Source organism: Mesoplodon mirus (genome assembly GCF_964341445.2).
Source record: "Mesoplodon mirus genome assembly, chromosome: 2".
Taxonomy (NCBI): domain Eukaryota; kingdom Metazoa; phylum Chordata; class Mammalia; order Artiodactyla; family Ziphiidae; genus Mesoplodon; species Mesoplodon mirus.
In genome coordinates, this window is record NC_138977.1 from 31673366 (window position 1) to 31694697 (window position 21332).

At 43.8% G+C, this 21332-nt stretch overlaps 1 protein-coding gene across 2 annotated transcripts; it reads left to right on the plus strand.

The window, feature by feature from the left end:
• The first annotated feature begins 88 nt into the window (after positions 1-88).
• Positions 89-21067, plus strand: PPID (peptidylprolyl isomerase D). Of its 2 annotated transcripts, XM_082605960.1 has the most exons (10): positions 89-298; positions 1952-2092; positions 4685-4791; positions 7044-7232; positions 8098-8220; positions 8385-8491; positions 10150-10291; positions 11942-12028; positions 19915-19957; positions 20686-21067. In XM_082605960.1, the coding sequence occupies exons 1-10, from the start codon at positions 214-216 to the stop codon at positions 20772-20774; spliced, it is 1113 nt and encodes a 370-aa protein (XP_082462086.1). In that variant the 5' UTR covers positions 89-213; the 3' UTR covers positions 20775-21067. The 2 variants fall into 2 exon arrangements, with proteins under 2 accessions (XP_082462086.1, XP_082462087.1); XM_082605961.1 differs by lacking the exon at positions 89-298 and having other exon boundaries at positions 2015-2129.
• The last annotated feature ends 265 nt before the right edge of the window (positions 21068-21332 follow it).

Genomic DNA, 21332 nt, shown 5'->3' on the forward strand with positions numbered 1-21332 from the left:
AGACGCCGGAAGTCGGGCCGTAACGCCGGAAGTCGGGGTGAGACGCCGGAAGTTGGGCGGAGACGCCGGAAGTTGGGCCGCGGCCTCCGGGTCTCTGTCGGAAGTTGGTGGCCAGCGCCGCGGTTCTTCGCAGACGCAGCCGGCTTTGGGGTTCGGGCTGCGCGGTGGCCACGGGGTGTTCCGAGGCGCTCGCGAACGCGCCTGCGGCCCACAATGTCGCACCCGTCCCCCCAGGCTAAGCCGTCCAACCCCAGTAACCCCCGAGTCTTCTTGGACGTGGACGTCGGAGGGGAGCGAGGTGAGGAGGCGGGGCTCCCGGGGTCGGGGTCCCAGTGGCTGGGGCGGGCCCGCGACCTTGTACCGGTGCCCTGGGGCGTGCGGAAGTTTCTGGAAGTTTCTGTCCCGGGGGTGGGGGCGGCCTTTGGGTCTGTCTCACCCGACTTGGCCTCCCTTCCCCGCCACCTGCTTTTATATTTGGGGGACATTCAGAAAACTCCGGTTATGCGTTTCGGGGGCTCCCGTTCCCCTGTGTCTCTTGCCACGAGACATGTATCAGCAGTTATCGCGATATCTGTAAATTAAAACGATTTTTGCATTTTTTTCTTCTTGTTACGGATTCTTAACTTAGAGGTCCGTTCATCTCGGTGGCCATCGCCTCTGTGTCGGCGTTGGGGAAAGTGAGGTGCATGTGGCGGTGTGGTTGCCTAGGCTACGGTAGCAGCTCGGAGGCGCCTGAGACCTGGTGAATCAGCGCATTGCTTTGTAGCTGAGTTGCTCTCGGTGTGTTTGAATAATGTGTGGACAAAGGAGACATCCGCATTCAGGGACCGGGGGGACGGTTATGGATACACATTGTTGGCTGGAAAAAAAAAAAACCCACTGTATAAAAGTTCCGGATTTTTGTTTTATTTGGTGGGCAAAACTGAGGACGTTAAGCCCGGGGTGCAGCCTGGCAGATAGCTCTGAGGACTGCTCTGAAGGGCTAAGGGAGGAGCCGGGATATATAGGAGTTGTTGCAACAAAAACCAGGTCGTGGGAATATCAAAAGATGACCGTTAACAGAGGAAACCAGACATGTCAAGTTAAGGGACGTAGCGCTTTTCTGTGTATGGGGAGATGCAAGAGTCCGGGCTCACTGAAACCCTTCCTTGGACGTGCACCTCGGCTGCCGGGGCCAGCGTCCTGTGCTTTCTGACCCTGAGTCTCCTCAGGGGGCACCTTTGGGCTGGCTGCAGCGGCTGAGGGCTCGGTGGGCTTGGCACTGGGCAGCCCGTTTGTCTTTATGTTGAGCCCCCGCAGGACTCACTGTCCAGGCGGCTGTGATGAGAGGGCTCGATGGCTGCAACATCCTTTGCTTACTGGTGCGGCAGGTGATCCTCTTCCATTGACTGCACGCGCGCGTGCACACACACACACACACAGACTTATATGTATCAGTACATTCATTTTGTTTTGAAATTTAGTGCCAGGTTTAACTTTTACCTGCCTTAGGAATTGTCTAGAATGTGAACTTTTCAGCTTTTGCTTTAGAGGCAGCACTGGGCAGGTTCCACAGAGCACAAAGACTACAGCTGTACCTACAGCATGGCCAACGTGACCCCGCAGGATGTTTCATTTTCTCGTGTTGGTTACTTGGTGATGGGAAGTTATGAGCACATGTCAGAGACATTAATCAAATGAAGACCATTCCTAGTTCATGGTGTCCTTAAATGATGCTACTCTTCTGGCTGCTGTGTTGATGATCCTTTGTAAGATGTAGTAAAATAATTGTTTCAAACTCATCTAGATACATGATACTTAACATGAGGTAGACTGAATTTGAATATTAGAAAAATGACCAAAAAAGAGAACTTGGTATCTCAGTCACCATAATTTTACCAACTCTCCTTTTACCATTTGCTTATTTAGCTGGTTGTTTTGCATACTGACACAGTTTCATTTTTTCTTTCAGTTGGTCGAATTGTCTTGGAATTGTTTGCAGATATTGTACCCAAAACTGCAGAAAATTTTCGTGCATTGTGTACAGGAGAAAAAGGCATTGGACCCACCACTGGGAAACCTCTACATTTCAAAGGATGTCCTTTCCATCGAAGTACATATGCGTTTTCTGAATCTGGTTCTCCTTATAGGTGATTGAATCCTGTTCTTTAGGAGTTAGGGAAGAAAACACTAAGTAGAGGGTGAGAGTTAACAGTTACATACAATGGATTATTATTCAGCCATAAAAAGTAATGAAGTACTGACACATGGTACCATGGGGACAAACCTCGAAAATATTATGCTAAGTGATAAAAGCAAGACACAAAAGGTCACTTGTTGTATAACTTCATTTACATGAAATATCCAGAATAGATAAATCCATAGAGACAGAAAGCAGATTGGTGGTTGCCAGGGGCTAGGGGTAGAGGGATGGGGAGTGACTGCTTTTAATTTGTACAAGGTTTTCGTTTTGGGGTGATGAAAAGAACTTGAAACTAGACAGAGGTGATAATTAACAGTCCTGTGCATGTACTAAATGTCACTGAATTGTACACTTTAAAATGGTTAGTGGTTAATTTTATGCTATGTAAATTTTACCTCAATTAAAAAAAATCCTCCAAACTGTATGACGCCAAAAAAAAAAAAAAATACTGTTAGTTTCCAAACGGATGCTTTGAGATCTGAGATGATAGCTCAGTTTCATAAAGGTTGGGCTGTGGAAGGTGGAATGAATTATGGGAGAGTACTAAGGTTTATTTATACAGAAATGGACTACCCTAGCTTCACCAGGGTGTGGCCGTGGTAAACAAACAGGGCTTGGGTAGCTTGACTACCTGGTGACAGAAAGTTATGCCTACTTTTTGGGCAGGATTGCTTGGGAAGACTGCAGCCAACTTAAAGATTCCGTGTCTTGGACACCTGGTGTGATGTGTGATTAAAAGGTGACTTGTCACACTGTGTAGTCATACCTTTGTTCAGTGATTATTTGATGGCTCCCCCAATAGACTGTAGGCTCCATGAGTTCAGAAACTGTATCTTCTCACCATTTTGTCCTTAGCATCCAGTATAGTTATTGAGTAGGCCTGCAATAAATATTTGTTTAATGAATAAACAAATGAGTTAAACTATGAGTATTTAAATTTTTCTAAAACTTGATTAAGAAAAGATTAACAGTGATTTTAAAATACTTAAACTGTTGATTTACTTTCATGTTTAATAAAATACCAAAATATAAGCATACCATGGAGATATTGCAGGTTCAGTTCCAGGCCACTGCAATAAAGCGAATGTTGCAGTAAAGCAAGTCACACAAATTTTTGGTTTCCCAGTGCATATAAAAGTTATGTTTATACTGTAGTCTATTGTGTGTAATAGCATTATGTCTGAAAAAAAAGTATGTACCTTAATCTAAAAATACTTTATTGCTAAAAAAATGCCCAAACAATTATAGTAGTAACATCAAAGATTACTCATCACAGATCGCCATAAAAAATAATAATGAAAGTTTGAAATATTGCAAGAATTACCAAAATGTGATAGAGACATGAAATGAGCAAATGCTTTTGAAAAAAATGGCACTGATAGACTTGCTCTATGCAGGATTGCCACAAGCCTTGCAGGTTGTAAAGAAAAAAAAAACACAGTATCTGCAAAGCGCAATAGATGGAGGAGTGCCTGTGTGCTAATAAAGGGTGTGCAGAAAAGAGTTAACATAGCAGGCCTGAGGCTGCTGGCCTTAGAAGAGTCTACTTGCAAGGGTGGCCATTGCCTGGAGTCAGGGAACGTGGCGCTTGAACCACTCTCCAAATCCTGAAGGTGATTTACTCTGCCTAGACTCTTGGTGCAATCTGATTTACGCTGGACACTGCTTTTCTTTGGGAGTCTGGAATTTTGCTTCCTGCTGGGCAGACAGTGCCTGCAGGATCAGCCCCAGCAGAGACCTTGGGTGCTGAGTCTCTACAGGGCCCTCCTGGGGAGAAACACTGCACATGTTGCTGCATTTCTTTGCTGGGGGGAGGAGGAGGAATGTGCCCTGTGAACGTTCATGGGAGCGAGGGAGCATAAGGGAACACCTGGATTCCTCCAGGCTCCTCCTGTATCTTCTCTCTTTATCATCCAGCTGTGTCTTCTTACTTACTACATCCGTGTAATACAAACAGATACCGAGTTCTGTGAGTCCTGGGAAATCTCAGCGTGCGGCAGTGTTCTTGGGAACCCTTGCTACTAAGTGATAATATTTGCTGAAGTACTTGCATTACACTGTAACAAACCTCTTGGGAATGATTGGTTTATTCAGTAGCATTTTTGAGTAACCATTATGTGCCCAGCCATGCACATGGTTACCAAGGAGGAAAAAGGGAGTTGCTGTACTTAATTGTTTGCTGGGAGAGACAGATCATTATGATACATATGATAAAAGGGAGGTAGAATCAAGATGCTGTTGGAGAAAAATAAGGAGTTCCAGTTTTGGGGTCTGACAGTTCTATAGGGGAGGTGCCATGTGAACTGATTCTTTTGAGCGTTAGTGGGCCATCAGGGAGTGGGAGTAGCTGGGACTCAGACTGTGAAAAGCCTTTTAAGAGTTTGCAGTTGTGGACGGAGGTGGGGAAAGACAGGAGAGAAGTTGTCCTCATTACGACATATCTGTTAGTCAGCATTGCTACAGTCGTCCGTAGCTTCTAATGGCGATTTTCCTTTTTTGTAGTTATTAAGAAGTTTATGATTCAGGGTGGAGACTTCTCAAATCAGAATGGGACAGGTGGAGAAAGTATTTATGGTGAAAAATTTGAAGATGAAAATTTCCATTATAAGGTAAAGTAGACAAAAATGCATGTTTGTTACTGATAATAAAGGTTGTTATGTGTCTGGGATACTTGTTGAATTAGGATAAATGCCTCAGATGTGCTCAGATCTCCTTGTGAAAGGCATCATATTTGTAAATATACATCTTTTTTTTGGTTAATAAATTTATTTTATTTATTTATTTTTGGCTGTGTTGGGTCTTCATCGCTGCGCACAGGCTTTCTCTAGTTGTGGCGAGCGGGGGCTGCTCTTCATTGCAGTACGTGGGCTTCTCATTGCGGTGGCTTCTCTTGTTGTGGAGCACGGGCTCTAGTCACACGGGCTTCAGTAGTTGTGGCACGTGAGCTCAGTAGTTGTGGCTCGTGGGCTCTAGAGCACAGGCTCAGTAGTTGTGGTGCACGGGCTTAGTCACTCTGCGGCATGTGGGATCTTCCCGGACCAGGGCTCGAACCCGTGTCCCCTGCATTGGCAGGCGGATTCTTAACCACTGCGCCACCAGGGAAGCCCCATATATATACATCTTTAAGGCGAAAAGATTTCATCCAGTAGTGATTTTATTGGTAAGAATGCAACAGCTATTTCATTGTGATCCAGGTTATACTTCAGTAAAGCCAGTGTGTTTTTAAGGGTGGCCACCATATGGCAAAACTGTTTCCAGGAAAAATGTGCTCGTCAGAGGGATGGTAACTTGTGCATCTTTATGCTTAAACTTGAAGAGCAACAAAAGCATCACTAATGTCTGGGATGTCAGGGGATTTGCAAACTAGCAGATCTGGTTAACGTCCAGGCTTCTAAAGGACATTAGTGGTGCCTGTGCCTTCTTCCTTGTCCCAAGATGTCCCCATTGGGGTATGTTGCATCATTCAAGTTATAAGAATGGACATGTAAGTACAAAAAGTAAAGTGACTTTTTTTGGAAATGAGGAATATGAGCAAGGTAATTAGGGTAATTTGAGAATAAAATGTCATCAGTCTTTTAAACAGTTTATTGCCTGCAGCTAGTACTGTCACTGGCGCCAAAGAGTTTATAAAAATGCAATGCCTTCATGATAAGGGATTGAAAATCTTGCCAGAAAGACAAGATTAAAACACATAGGACAACTGGAGAATAATATAATAATACTCTAGTAAATGCTAAAAGTTGATTGTGACTTTCTGTGTATGCTGTAGGAAAAAAGTATGATATATATTAGGGAAGACACTGAGGGGGAATGGATACTTAAGCTGGGCAAACTGGATCTCACAAGGTGGCTGAGATTTGGTTAGAAGGAACTAGAATACAGATGCCAGTTTGAGGGAGGGATGTGAGTGAGGAAGGACAAAGGCGTGAGGAGGCTGAGGAAATAGGGTTAATAATATTTAATATCGTGGGAAAAGCACCAAACTTTTGGAAGGGAGAAAGGGAAGCTACCAGAAGGATGAACACTAAGATCATGTGATGGACACGTTGAGAAGAAGCAAGGGGGCCTTTTGCAAGGGCATTTGGTTCTTCTTGCCTTCTACACGCTTGGTGGCCTTGACGGCAGGGCTAGATTTAGGCTGAGGGGTAAAGGCACCTTAGGCGGGAGGACTAGCATGAGCGTTACACGTGCCGCCCAACAAGGAGTGCGTTTAGGAAGCCTTCGGCTCAGGTGGGAAGAGGAAGACAGTGGGACCACAGAGCCTTCGAGCAGGCTGGGCCAAGGTAGAAGCTGGGTTTCGGGAGGTACACGGCGGTTCCTTTTGGACATTCTCTGAAGAAGTGCTTCACCCGGAGGAAAGCCGTGATATTTGGCTTCCTTGGAGAGTAGGAAAGGACCTAACGGAACTTGCAGTCTAAACTGAATGTCCCTTGCGGTTCTCAGTGTAAAGAAAGAATCATGAAGAATCATAATGTAGGCCTAAGAGCGGGAGCACTGTTGAACGCTTTTCAGAAAAAAGCGCCCTCGCCATAAGAACGGGCAAAGCCGAATTACTAGATCTTCATCTTAAAGATGAAGCGTAAGCATTTTCTCAATAGGGCTGGTTTAGAAGTACCACCCCTGCCCCCCACGATTGTTTGTTACTTCATTCGGTTTCATAAGCTGTTCTTAAAGTTTAAAAAGTGATTAAGTATGCCACGTTTTGTGAATTAAAGGTTACAATTGGTACAAAGTAAGATTACACTACACTGTGTGATCTAAACGGTATTGCAGTCCACCCTAGTTCTGTGAGTGGTTGGTAGAGAGTAACTCAGACAATAGCTCTAACCTTGCTTCTCTGTAATGGTGTTTATTCCTGCAGCACGATAAGGAGGGGTTGCTGAGCATGGCAAATGCAGGCCGCAACACAAACGGCTCCCAGTTCTTCATCACCATGGTTCCCACTCCTCACCTGGATGGCAAACACGTGGTGTTTGGCCAAGTGCTTAAAGGAATGGGTGTGGCAAGGATTCTGGAGAATGTGGAGGTGAAAGGTGAAAAACCTGCCAAAGTGAGTACCACATGACAGGGTAAGACCCTCGCTATCCTAGCTGCCGTCTTAGCAAATGTAAGTAAAAGGCTCAGATGATGGTTCGCTGAAAGACGTTAGGACGGCTCTTGTTAAAGAAGCCTGGACCTGCCACTTTTTCTTCAAAGCTCTTTTCTACACTGGGAGAGATGAGGGCAGTTTAAAAGGAGGTTGTTAGGATTTCGGCATCAGTCTTGCTGATTTTGGTAACTTAACTCTCCTAGACCTGCAAAACTTTGAGTCAGTGTGTATACGAGTACAGAGAGAGCAGGAAACCGGGAAACCTTGGTCTCCTCTCTGCCATTTAACTTGTGGTTTAGGCTTGCTCTTGTTCTTTAACTTTCCTTGGCCCGTATCCTCATCCTACATAAGTCATTTAAGGGTTTAGACTGGATTATGTCACTCCCAAGATGCTTGTGCTCTAAATGTCTGTGAATCCACATGGCCACCACAGACCCACCCTCACGGGCAGGGTTGTGAGTGGAATTGGAGACTCAGACCTGCAGGAGGGGGGCGGCCACTCAGTGTGTGAAGGAAACAGCAGTCAGTGAGTCGAAGGCACATGCCCACGTAAGGAGCATCCCACAGTGGATGATGAAACTTCCCACGTAGTCTATGTACGCGGAGCTGCTGGACAGCAGCAGCAGGCACATGTGCTGCGAAGTGACCCTGCTGTGCTCCTCGGGGTGTGTGCAGAGGTGCGCCTCCCGATGCCAGCCTGTCGCGTCAGAAGCGGCTTGGACGCTGTTGCTCATGCCTTGCGGCTGGAGAGCTTTTAAACCCAGACTCTTGTTAAAGTCGTCATTAATATGGTAGACGCTTCTACAATTTAGGGTTATTTTTACAGTTGTGCGTTACTGCAGATTGTGGAGAACTGAAGGAAGGGGATGATTGGGGAATATTCCCCAAGGATGGATCTGGTGACAGTCATCCAGACTTCCCCGAGGATGCAGACATAGATGTAAAAGATGTGAGTACTTTCACGTGGGTTAAAGTTTAAGTACTTAAACTGCTAAAAATATTTAGCACTAAAATTTTGAGCTTTTTGTATCAGTCTGTCTCAATGATGGAACTTAGCACTAAACCGCGTTACATACTCAAACCCAACATATTCGTGTTCTTTCTTTTATACAGGTAGATAAAATTTTATTAATAACGGAAGACTTAAAAAACATTGGAAATACTTTTTTCAAATCCCAGAACTGGGAGATGGCCATTAAAAAATACACAAAAGTTTTAAGGTAATAAAATATTTTTAATAAATTGCTGTAAGAATTTGAAATTGAATTATAAACTGAAATTCAAGAGTTGTTTTTTCTATCTTTGGCATATTACCTGCAGAGTAACCAGGTGTATTGAAATAGTTGCATTTCTTTGGCTGCTTCCAGATTCTTATTTTGAAAAATTTCAAAACACAGAAAAGTTAAGAATAGTACATGGATAGCCATGTACCTTTACCTGTGTTCACCAGTTTTTAAGTTTTGCCACACTTGTTTTTGTAGATCATTTTGAAAGGAAATTGCAGATGCCATGACACTTTACCCCTCAATATTTTAGCAAGTATTTCCTGAGAAGCCAGGACACTCTTCTACTTGGCCTTAAGACTATGAAAACATCTCCCAAATATCATTATGTCATCCATATTCAAAGGTCCCCAGTTGTTTCAGTTTTGTTTTGTTTTTACGCCAGTATCCATTGTATCCTTTGGTTTTATGCCTCTAAGGCTCCTCTAATCTTTATAATCTCCACGTTTTTTAGTCATTTGCATTTTGTGGCGTCGAAGCCCGTTGTCTTACGGAATACCATCTGTGTGTGTTTATTGCTTCCTCAAGATTAGTTTGAGGTTACATATTTTAGCAAGGACTTGAATAGATGACGTGCATGTTTCCTATGATACCATGTCCTGAAGGCACATGGCAGTTTTGCCCGTTTTGAGTTTTGGCACTTGGTTAAAGTGGCGTTAGCCACGTTTCTGTTATGAAAGTACCTTTCCCCTTTGTAAATAATAAGTCCTCTGTGAGGTGATAGTTGTGAGATTGTGTGAACATCTCATTCCTAGCCTTTCATCCAGTGGTTTCAGCATCACTGAAGCCCTTTGCCTGAATCAGTTATTACATTGATGCTTGCAGAACTGCGATTTTCTGTCATTCTGCAGTTACAAGCTAGCGTTCTTCTGTTTGAAAGACCCCCCACCCTCCTTTTTTTAAAGTATTACTGTAGTATTTGATCAATTCAACGAATTATACTATTACCGTCATTCTTTCTGATGCTTGAAGGCTTCCCCATTGTTTGGTGGGAGCCCCTTTCCTGTATCCCTTTGTTCTGTTAGTCTGTGAGCTCTTGCTTTCTGCCACAAGATGGTCCAGACCCATCTTATACTTGTGTCCAGATCTGAGTTCCTCCAAGGAGCCCTGATTCTTTTCAGCGGGGGACAGACTCTAGAAACCAAATTCTGGGGGCCAGGCCCTTTTCAGTAAACAGCTAGGAACTACAGTAAAAGACAAGTCAGAATCACCACCACAGGGCTCTTCACCTGTCCCCATTCCAGTCCCTGTCCCACAGTGACAGCCTTGGTTCCAAACCTAATTACACTGGAAAGTGGGTGATGGAAACCTGAGCTTTACAAATAGAAGTTTTCCTTACTGTATAATCTCTAGGTTTGGGGATTGTTCTTAAGTTGGCTTCTTTGAACATTTTGGGAAAGAAGTTGGAACAAGTAAAAAAAAAAAATCTTCTAAAGGAAAGCATTTAATAAAAAGATTGTGGTCATTAAGAACATTAATACTAGCATGTGATGAACTTTTATATCAGAACTGACACAGCACATTTTGACCGAGTGGAGGAGAGCAGAGTTGTCTTAATGGGGGCTGCTTGCTGCTTGTACCGATGTGTTCTCCAGGTATGTGGAAGGCTCGAAGGCTGCTACTGAGAACTCAGACAGAGCAAAGCTGCAGCCTGTCGCTTTGAGCTGCCTGCTGAATATCGGCGCCTGCAAACTGAAGCTGTCCGACTGGCAGGGAGCAGTTGACAGCTGTTTGGAGGTAAGTCTCTTGATGTTACCTTTTTGAAAGAGTTGGATGATGACTTACTACTTCGAACAAAGGCAGTTTTATGTGACACTACTGTTATCTTATTGCGGAGGACCTAGTGAGACCCAGTGAAACATAATCTAAGTCACTTTATCTCTAAGTATTCTGGACCTCAGTTCTTCCTCTCAGACCATTCATTTAGCTGATAACACTACATCACTTAATTTCTCTGAAGACACTTTCTTCCTCAGCTCATTTATTCACTTAACTGTTGAGCGCCTGTCATGTGCCAGGCATTGGAAGACAGAGCCAGGAATGACTGCGACTGTGGCCGGCCAGGTTGTTAGCAGAGCGTCGTCGCTTTGCAATCTTGAGCAAGTTCCTACTTGCAGAGTCCGAATTTCTTTATACGCCAAATGGAAATACTACTTTCCTCCTGGGATTGTTAAGAAGACCGTGTGTAATGCACGTAAAGTGTTTAGCGCACTGCTGGGAGCAGGTTAAGCAGCTAACAAACGCTTCGGTGTTTTAATTGAAAGACCCTCCCCTCCAGGAACTTTTTTGGTGCGAGAAGGAGTCAGTTTCAATGTAGGGTCGTCAGGACTTGTACAGGGACAGTGCGTGCTGTTGGGACACACAGGAAGGTCCCCTGCCTTCACGGGGACGTCCGGGAGTGCTAACCGACAAAGCTGGCAAGGTGGCAGCCTGCCTCCCTCTTGCACAGTTTGAACAGTTTTCCAAACTAAAACATATATTTTAGAAAGACCGCCTCTAGTAATTTTTATGTATATTGCACATTAATCTAGGTCACAAGGATCAGCTATGCCCAAGCAAGTGGAAATAAAATGAGATCCTAATTTAGTCGGGTAGGTGGAATAAGGAATAAGAATGTATTCATTAGGGGGGAGCATGCGACAGAGGATGAGATGGTTCTTCACTCGGGATCGCTTTTTGACCTTTGTGAGGCAGATACCATATACCCTTTTCAGTAAAATCTGAATATTGACCTTTAAAAGATGTTACTAAATACACTATTTTAAAAATGTTCCAGAGGAGAAACCTATTAAAAGTTACTCATGCTCCTGAAAAACCCCTAGATGTCAACTAAATGAGTGTATACAAATTTCTATTCAGAATGTTTTTCTCTTATCAGCTAGGGCCCAATCAGGAGATAGACACCACACAGTAATTCCAACAGAGCAAGGTTACTGTCAGATACACATAAGGGGCGGATTGGAGTAGCGAGGGGTCGGCTAGGAGAGGGAACGCTGAAGGATCTGGGCATTGCAGGGTATACGTGTGTGTATATGTGCAGAGACGTGTGATGCAGGAGCAGCTGCTCCCTCTGGGCTGCATGGAGGCTCTGGGCTGAGAGCCAGGCACTTTGGGGATGGGGGCTGGGCCTCACTGGGTGCCCCGGAGCTTCGGGGAGCTCTCGGGAGGCTCACAGGGACCCGGAAGGGAAGTGGGTCCCTCGCCCGTGGGCACTGGGCGCCCTCTGCTGACAAAGCAGCGTGTAACCGCAGGCTCTCAGGGCCCAGCGCCCTTATCACAAAACAGTGAACAGTTGGTTTCGAGCTGACGGGCAGTAAATGGAAATCCAGCATGTATACATAGTACTCAGTAGTTAGATAAAAATATTAATTGTATAACTTTCTGTAGGTCCTTGAAATAGATCCGGCAAATACCAAAGCACTGTACCGTAGAGCCCAAGGATGGCAAGGACTAAAAGAATACGACCAAGCATTGGTAAAGTTTTGTCTTAAATTTTACTTTATTTTTTAACATCTTTATTGGAGTATAATTGCTTTACAATCGTGTGTTTCTGCTTTACAACAAAGTGAATCAGTTACACATGTACATATGTCCCCGTATCTCTTCCCTCTTGTGTCTCCCTCCCACCCTCTCTATCCCACCCCTCTAGGTGGTCACAGAGTACCGAGCTGATGTCCCTGTGCTATGCGGCTGCTTTCCACTAGCTGTCTGTTTTACGTTTGGTAGTGTATATATGTCACTGCCACTCTCTCACTTTGTCCCAGCTTACCCTTCCCCCTCCCCGTATCCTCAAGTCCATTATCTAGTAGGTCTGCATCTTTATTCCTGTCCAGCCCCTAGGTTCTTCATGACCATTTTTTTTTTTTTAGATTCCATATATATGTGTTAGCATACGGTATTTTTCTCTTTCTGAGTTACTTCACTGTGTGACAGTCTCTAGGTCCGTCCACCTCACTACAGACAACTCAGTTTTGTTCCTTTTTATGGCTGAGTAGTATTCCATTGTATGTGTGTGCCACTTCTTCTTTATCCATTCCTCTGTTGATGGACACTTAACGTTGCTTCCATGTCCTGGCTATTGTAAATAGAGCTGCAATGAACATTGTGGTACATGACTCTTTTTGAATTATGGTTTTCTCAGGGTATATGCCCAGTAATGGGATTGCTGGGTCATACGGTAGTTCTATTTTCAGTTTTTTAAGGAACCTCCATACTGTTCTCCATAGTGGCTGTATCAACTTACATTCCCACCAACAGTGCAACAGGGTTTCCTTTTCTCCACACCCTCTCCAGCATTTATTGTTTGTAGATTTTTTGATGATGGCCATTCTGACCTGTGTGAGGTGATACCTCATTGTAGTTTTATTTATTTATTTTTTTTTCTTTTTGCGGTATGCGGGCCTCTCACTGTTGTGGCCTCTCCCGTTGCGGAGCACAGGCTCCGGACGCGCAGGCCCAGCGGCCATGGCTCACGGGCCCAGCCGCTCCGCGGCATATGGGATCCTCCCGGACCGGGGCACGAACCCGTATCCCCTGCATCGGCAGGCGGACTCTCAACCACTGCGCCACCAGGGAGGCCCCTCATTGTAGTTTTGATTTACATTTCTCTAATGATTAATGATGTTGAGCATTCCTTCATGTGTTTGTTGGCAATCTGTATACCTTCTTTGGAGAAATGTCTGTTTAGCTCTTCTGCCCATTTTTGGATTGTGTTGTTTGTTTTTTTAATATTGAGCTGCATGAGCTGCTTGTAAATTTTGGAGATAATCCTTTGTCCGTTGCTTCATTTGCAAATATTTTCTCCCATTCTGAGGGTTGTCTTTTCATCTTGTTTATGGTTTTCTTTGCTGTGCAAAAGCTTTTAACTTTGCTTAGGTCCCATTTGTTTATTTATTTATTTTTTTTTTTCTTTTTGCGGTATGCGGGCCTCTCACTGCTGTGGCCTCCCCCGTTGCGGAGCACAGGCTCCGGATGCGCAGGCCCAGCGGCCATGGCTCACGGGCCCAGCCGCTCCGCGGCATATGGGATCCTCCCAGACCGGGGCACGAACCCGTATCCCCTGCATCGGCAGGCGGACTCTCAACCACTGCGCCACCAGGGAGGCCCCCATTTGTTTATTTTTGCTTTTATTTCCATCTCTGTAGGAAGTGGGTCAAAAAGAATCTTGCTGTGATTTATGTCATAGAGTGTTCTGCCAGTGCTTTCCTCTAAGAGTTTGATGGTGTCTGGCCTTACATTTAGGTCTTTAATCCATTTTGAGTTTATTTTTGTGTATGGTGTTAGGGAAGGTTCTAATTTCATTCTTCTACATGTAGCTGTCCAGGTTTCCCAACACCACTTATTGAAGAGGCTGTCTTTTCTCCACTGTATATTCTTGCCTCCTTTATCAAACATAAGGTGACCGTAGGTGCATGGGTTTATCTCTGGGCTCTCTATCCTGTTCCATTGATCTATATTTCTGTTTCTGTGCCAGTACCATACTGTCTTGATTACTTTAGCTTTGTAGTATAGTCTGAAGTCAGGGAGCCTGATTCCTCCAGCTCCATTTTTCGTTCTCAAGATTGCTTTGGCTATTTGGGGTCTTTTGTGTTTCCATACCAATTGTGAAATTTCTTGTTCTAGTTCTGTGAAAAATGCCAGTGGTAGTTTGATACGGATTGCATTGAATCTGTAGATTGCTTTGGGTACTAGAGTCATTTTCAGAATGTTGATTCTTCCAATCCAAGAACATGGTATATCTCTCCATCTGTTTGTATCATCTTCAATTTCTTTCATCAGTGTCTTATAGTTTTCTGCATACAGGTCTTTTGTCTCCTTAGGTAGGTTTGTTCCTACATATTTTATTCTTTTTGTTGCAGTGGTAAATGGGAGTGTTCCCTTAATTTCTCTTACAGATTTTTCATCATTAGTGTATAGGAATGCAAGAGACTTCCGTGCATTAATTTTGTATCCTGCTACTTTACCAAATTCATTGATTAGTTCTAGTAGTTTTCTGGTAGCATCTTTAGGATTCTCTATGTATAGTATCATGTCATCTGCAAACAGTGACAGCTTTACTTCTTCTCTTCCGATTTGGATTCCTATTATTTCTTTTTCTTCTCTGATTGCTGTGGCTAAAACTTCCAAAACTATGTTGAATAATAGTGGTGAGAGTGGACAACCTTGCCTTGTTCCTGATCTTAGTGGAAATGGTTTCAGTTTTTCACCATTGAGGATGATGTTGGCTGTGGGTTTGTCATATATGGCCTTTATTATGTTGAGGAAAGTTCCCTCTATGCCTACTTTCTGGAGAGTTTTTATCATAAATGGGTGTTGAATTTTGTCGAAAGATTTCTCTGCATCTGTTGAGATGATCATATGGTTTTTATTGTTCAGTATGTTAATATGGTGTATCACATTGATTGATTTGCGTATACTGAAGAATTCTTGCATCCCTGGGATAAACCCCACTTGATCATAGTGTAAGATCCTTTTAATGTGCTGCTGGATTCTGTTTGCTACTGTTCTGTTGAGGATTTTTGCATCTGTGCTCATCAGTGATATTGGCCTGTAGTTTTCTTGCTTTGTGACATCTTTGTCTGGTTTTGGTATCAGGGTGATTGTGGCCTCGTAGAATGAGTTTGGGAGTGTTCCTCCCTCTGGTATATTTTGGAAGGTTTTGAGAAGGACAGGTGTTAGGTGTTCTCTAAATGTTGCATAGAATTCACCTGTGAAGCCATCTGGTCCTGGGCTTTTGTTTGCTGGAAGATTCCACCCCCCCCCACCCCCCCCCCCCCGGTACGTGGGCCTCTCACTGTTGTGGCCTCTCCCGTTGCGGAGCACAGACTCCAGACGCACAGGCTCAGGGGCGATGGTTCATGGGCCCAGCCACTCCACGGCATGTGGGATCTTCCCGGACTGGGGCACGAACCCGTGTCCCCTGCATCGGCAGGCGAACTCTCAACTCCTGTGCCACCAGGGAAGCCCTTGTTGGAAGATTTTAAATCACAGTTTCAATCTCAGTGCTTGTGATTGGTCTGTAGATATTTTCTATTTCTTCCTGGTTCGGTCTCAGAAGGTTGTGCATTTCTAAGAATTGATCCATTTCTTCCAGGTTGTCCACTTTATTGGCATACATTTGCTTGTAGTAATCTCTCATGATCCTTTGTATTTTGGCAGTGTCAGTTGTTACTTCTCATTTTTCATTTCTAATTCTATGACTGGAGTCTTCTCCCTTTTTTTTTTTTATAAGTCTGGCTAATGGTTTATCAATTTTGCTTATTTTCTCAAAGAACCAGCTTTTAGTTTCATTGCTCTTTGCTATCATTTCCTTCATTTCTTTTTCATCTATTTCTGATCTTATCTTTATGATTTCTTTCCTTCTGCTAACTTTGGGGTTTTATTCTTCTTCTTTCTCTAATTGCTTTAGGTGTAAGGTTAGGTTGTTTGAGATGTTTCCTGTTTCTTGAGGTAGGATTGTACTGCTACAAACTTCCCTCTTAGAACTGCTTTTGTTGCCTCCTGTAGGTTTTGTGTAGTCATGTTTTCCTTGTCATTTGTTTCTAGGTATTTTTTGATTTCCTCTTTGATTTCTTCAGTGATCTCTTGGTTGTTTAGTAGCATATTATTTAGACTGCATGTGTTTGTATTGCTTACAGATTTTTTTCCTGTAATTGATACCTAGTCTCATAGTGTTGTGGTCGGAAAAGATACTTGATACGATTTCAATTTTCTTAAATTTACCAAGGCTTGATTTGTGACCCAAGATGTGATCTATCCTGGAGAATGTTCCGTGAGCACTTCAGACGAACGTGTATTGTTGTTTTTGGGTGGAATGTCCTATAAGTATCAATTAAGTCCATCATGTTTAATGTATCATTTAAAGCTTGTGTTTCCTTATTTATTTTCATCTTGGATGATCTGTCCATTGGTGAAAGTGGGGTGTTAAAGTCCCCTACTATGATTGTGTTAGTCGACTTCCCCTTTTATGGCTGTTAGTATTTGCCTTATGTATTGAGGTGCTCCTATGTTGGGTGCATAAATATTTACAATTGTTCTATCTTCTTCTTGGATTGATCCCTTGATCATTATGTACTGTCTTTCTTTGTCTCTTGTAAAAGTCTTTGTTTTAAAGTCTATTTTGTCTGATATGAGAATTGCTACTCCAGCTTTCTTTTGATTTCCATTTGCATGGAGTATCTTTTTCCATCCGCTCACTTTCAGTCTGTATGTGTCCCTAGGTCTGAAGTGGGTCTCTTGTAGACAGCATATGTATATGGGTCTTGTTTTTCTATCCATTCAGCCAGTCTGTGTCTTTTGGTTGGAGCATTTAATCCATTTACATTTAAGGTAATTATCGATATGTATGTTCCTATTACCATTTTCTTAATTGTTTTGGGTTTATTATTGTAGGTCTTTTCCTTCTCCTGTGTTTCCTGCCTAGAGAAGTTCCTTTAGCGTTTGTTGTAAAGCTGGTTTGGTGGTGCTGAATTCTCTTAGCTTTTGCTTGTCTGTAAAGGTTTTAATTTCGCCATCAAATCTGAATGAGATCCTTGCTGGGTAGAGTAATCTTTGTTGCAGGTTTTTCTCCTTCATCACTTTAAATATGTCCTGCCACTCCCTTCTGGCTAGCAGAGTTTCTGCTGAAAGATCAGCTGTTAACCTCATGGGGATTCCCTTATGTGTTATTTTTCCCTTGCTGCTTTTAATGTTTTTTCTTTGTATTTAATTTTTGATAGTTTGATTAATATGTGTCTTGGAGTGTTTCTCCTTGGATTTACCATGTATGGGACTCTCTGCTTCCTGGACTTGATTAACTATTTCTTTTCCCATATTAGGGAAGTTTTCAACTATAATCTCTTCAAATATTTTCTCAGTCCCTTTCTATTTCTCTTCTTCTTCTGGGACCCCTATAATTCGAATGTTGGTGTGTTTAATGTTGTCCCAGAAGTCTCAGAGACTGTCCTCAATTCTTTTCATTCTTTTTTCTTTATTCTGCTCTGAGGTAGTTATTTCCACTGTTTTATCTTCCAGGTCACTTATCCGTTCTTCTGCCTCAGTTATTCCGCTATTGATCCCATATAGAGTATTTTTAATTTCATTTATTGCGTTGTTCATTGTTGCTTGTTTCATCTTTAGTTCTTCTAGGTCCTTGTTAAATGTTTCTTGCATTTTCTCTATTCTATTTCCAAGATTTTGGATCATCTTTACTATGATTATTCTGAATTGTTTTTCAGGTAGACTGCCTATTTCCTCTTCATTTGTTAGGTCTGGTGGGTTTTTATCTTCCTCCTTCATCTGCTGTGTGTTTCTCTGTCTTCTCATTTTGCTTAACTTACTGTGTTTGTGATCTCCTTTTTGCAGGCTGCAGGTTCGTAGTTCTCGTTTTTTTTGGTGTCTGTCCCCAGTGGCTAAGGTTTGTTTAATGGGTTGTGTAGGTTTCCTGGAGGAGGGGACTAGTGCCTGTGTTCTGGTGGATGAGGCTGGATCTTGTCTTTCTGGTGAGCAGGTCTACGTCTGGTGGTGTGTTTTGGGGTGTCTGTGGCCTTATTATGATTTTAGGCAGCCTCTCTGCTAATGGGTGGGTTTGTGTTTCTGTCTTGCTAGTTGTTTGGCATAGGGTGTCCTGCACTGTAGCTTGCTGGTGGTTGAGTGGAGTTGGGTCTTGGTGTTGAGATGGAGATCTCTGGGAGATTTTCGCCATTTGATATTATGTGGAGCTGGGAGGTCTCTTGTGGACCAGTGTCCTGAAGTTGGCTCTCCCACCTCAGAGGCACAGCACTGACTCCTGGCTGCAGCACCAAGAGCCTTTCATCCACACGGTTCAGAATAAAAGGGAGAAAAAAAGAAAGAATGAAGGTAAAATAAAATAAAGTAAAATAAAATAAAGCTATTAAAATAAAAAATAAAAAATATTAAGAAAAAAATTTTGTAGGTAATAATAAAAAAAAACCAAAACGGACAAACAGAACCCTAGGACAAATGGTAAAAGCAAAGCTATACAGACAAAATCACACACAGCAGCATACACATAGACACTGAGAAAAAGAGAAAAAGGGAAAAAATATATATATATCGTTGCTCCCAAAGTCCACCTCCTCAATTTGGGATGATTCGTTGTCTGTTCAGGTATTCCACAGATGCAGGGTACATCAAGTTGATTGTGGAGATTTAATCTGCTGCTCCTAAGGCTGCTGGGAGAGATTTCCCTTTCTCTTCTTTGTTCGCACAGCTCCTGGGGTTCAGCTTTGGATTTGGTCCCGCCTGTGCGTGTAGGTGGCCTGAGGATGTCTGTTCTTTGCTCAGACAGGACAGGGTTAAAGGAGCCACTGATTCGGGGGCTCTGCCTCACTCAGGCCCGGGGGAAGGAGGGGCACGGAGGCGGGGCGAGCCTGTGGCGGCAGAGGCCAGCGTGATGCTGCACCAGCCTGAGGCGCGCCGTGCGTTCTCCCGGGGAAGGGAAGTTGTCCCTGGATCACGGGACCCTGGCAGTGGCAGGCTGCACAGGCTTCGGGAGGGGAGGTGTGGAGAGTGACCTGGGCTTGCACATAGGCTTCTTGGTGGTGGCAGCAGCAGCCTTAGTGTCCCATGCATGCCCGTGTCTGGGGTCCATGCTGTTAGCCGCGGCTCGCGCCCGTCTCTGGAGCTTCTGTAGGCGGTGCTCTGAATCCCCTCTCCTCGCGCACCAGGAAACAAAGAGGCAAGAAAAGGTCTCTTGCGTCTTAGGCAGGTCCAGACTTTTCCCTGGACTCCCTCCCGGCCAGCCGTGGTGCACTAACCCCTTCAGGTTGTGTTCACGCCGCCAACCGCAGTCCTGTCCCTGTGCTCCGACCAAAGCCCGAGCCACAGCTCCCAGCCCTGCCCGCCCCGGTGGGTGAGCAGACAAGCCTCTCAGGCTGGTGAGTGCTGGTCGGCACCGATCCTCTGTGCGTTAATCTCTCCGCTTTCCCCTCCGCACCCCTGTTGCTGCGCTCTCCTCTGTGGCTCCGAAGCTTCCCCCCACCGCCACCCGCAGTCTCCGCCCGCGAAGGGGCTCCTAGTGTGTGGAAACCTTTCCTCCTTCACGGCTCCCTCCCACTGGTGCAGGTCCCGTCCCTGTCCTTTTGTCTGTGTGTTTTCTTTTTTCTTTTGCCCTACCCAGGTACGTGGGGAGTTTCTTGCCTTTTGGGGGGTCTGAGGTCTTCTGTCAGTGTTCAGTAGGTGTTCTGTAGGGCTTGTTCCATGTGTAGATGTAGTTTTGATGTATCTGTGGGGAGGAAGGTGATCTCCGCCTCTTACTCCTCTGCCATCTTGAAGCTCCTCTGTTTTAAAATTTAATTAAAAAAAAAACCATTTTCATAACTCATAACCTAATATTTAAATGTTTTTTTTTCCAATTAAAGGCTGATCTTAAGAAAGCTCAGGAGATAGCACCAGAGGATAAAGGTAAGTTGGCAGTTTCAGTAGTGCAAGTTCATTTTGTCCCTTAAGAATTTATCCTCATGAACCAGCATACCCTTTGTCACTTAGAGGATGGTTGTCCAGCAGATACTGCAGAACGCCTGTTACAGGCCAGGCTCTAGTCATGCTGCAGAAAGCACAAGTCAGGGTCCCTGCCTTCAGCTTACACTCCCACTGCTTTCCACGTGTCTGAAGACTGTTTACTCTGCTGTCCTGTAATTCTAGATGGAAGAGCAGCATTAGAAGACACAGTATTTAGGGCGAATTTAGTGTTTGGGACCATTTCTTAAGCTGAACGTGGCCATGACCTAAATATTCTAGCTACTGAATATGTTTTAGGAAAGTTTTGGAAAGCTGCGACAAAAATAAGCCTGTTTTTCAAATAAACCAAGTACAAATGGTGATTCTAGGTCTAGATGTGGAAATAGGTCTTTGGGGAGGTACTTCAGTGGGGTCCCCCCTCTGATGGAAGGGAGAAGGCACATCTGTGTGTAATTCAGTTAGTTCTCTCGGTGGACAGTCTCCTAAAATTGTGCTCTGTGGTTTTTATGTTTGTGTGGTAGCTTTCTCCAAGTAAAATGTGCTGTTAATAGGGCTCAGTTACTCTTCGAAGAGTTATATCATTTTTTATCATACTAAAGCATCAGTTTGCTGGTCAGCCTAATTTTTTGGATGTTTTGAGAAATAACTCATATTACATATTTATTTTGCAGCTATCCAGGCAGAATTGCTGAAAGTCAAGCAAAAGATAAAGGCACAGAAAGATAAAGAGAAGGCAGCTTATGCAAAAATGTTTGCTTAATAAGGAATTCAGTTTTGCTTAAGTATGAATTGATTGTATAAAGTGAGTAAGACAATTTAAGGGTCTTGTCTATTATGTATGATCCCTAATGTGTTCCCTTTGAGACTTCAGTTCCCATTGTTTGCAGTCTAGGAATACAGGTAGGGATTCACTCTTAATAGATCAGTGTTACAAGATATGGTGAAGTTGAACTCATTTTAAATGGCTCTCTGCATTACAAAGGATAATGGTGTGCAGTGTATTTTAAACTCCTAGACACATCTTGTTTGAATAAACAGATGAAAACTTAAGTATGTATGTTGTTTTTCTCAGTTCTTTGATGCATCTGTGACCTGTGTGCAGGGCTGGCAGACGTCTCTAAAGGGTCAGGTAGACATTACAGTCTGTCACAGCTACTCAGTTCTGCACCTGGAGCTCAAAAGCCCCCGTCGACAGTGTGTAAACCAGGAGGCACCGCTGTGGTTCCAGTAAAACTGCGTAAGAAGAGTGGTGGGCTGGACGCCAACCTCTGGTCTAGGAGATACACTTCACTGGAAGTGCTGAGCCTGATGAGTCAAA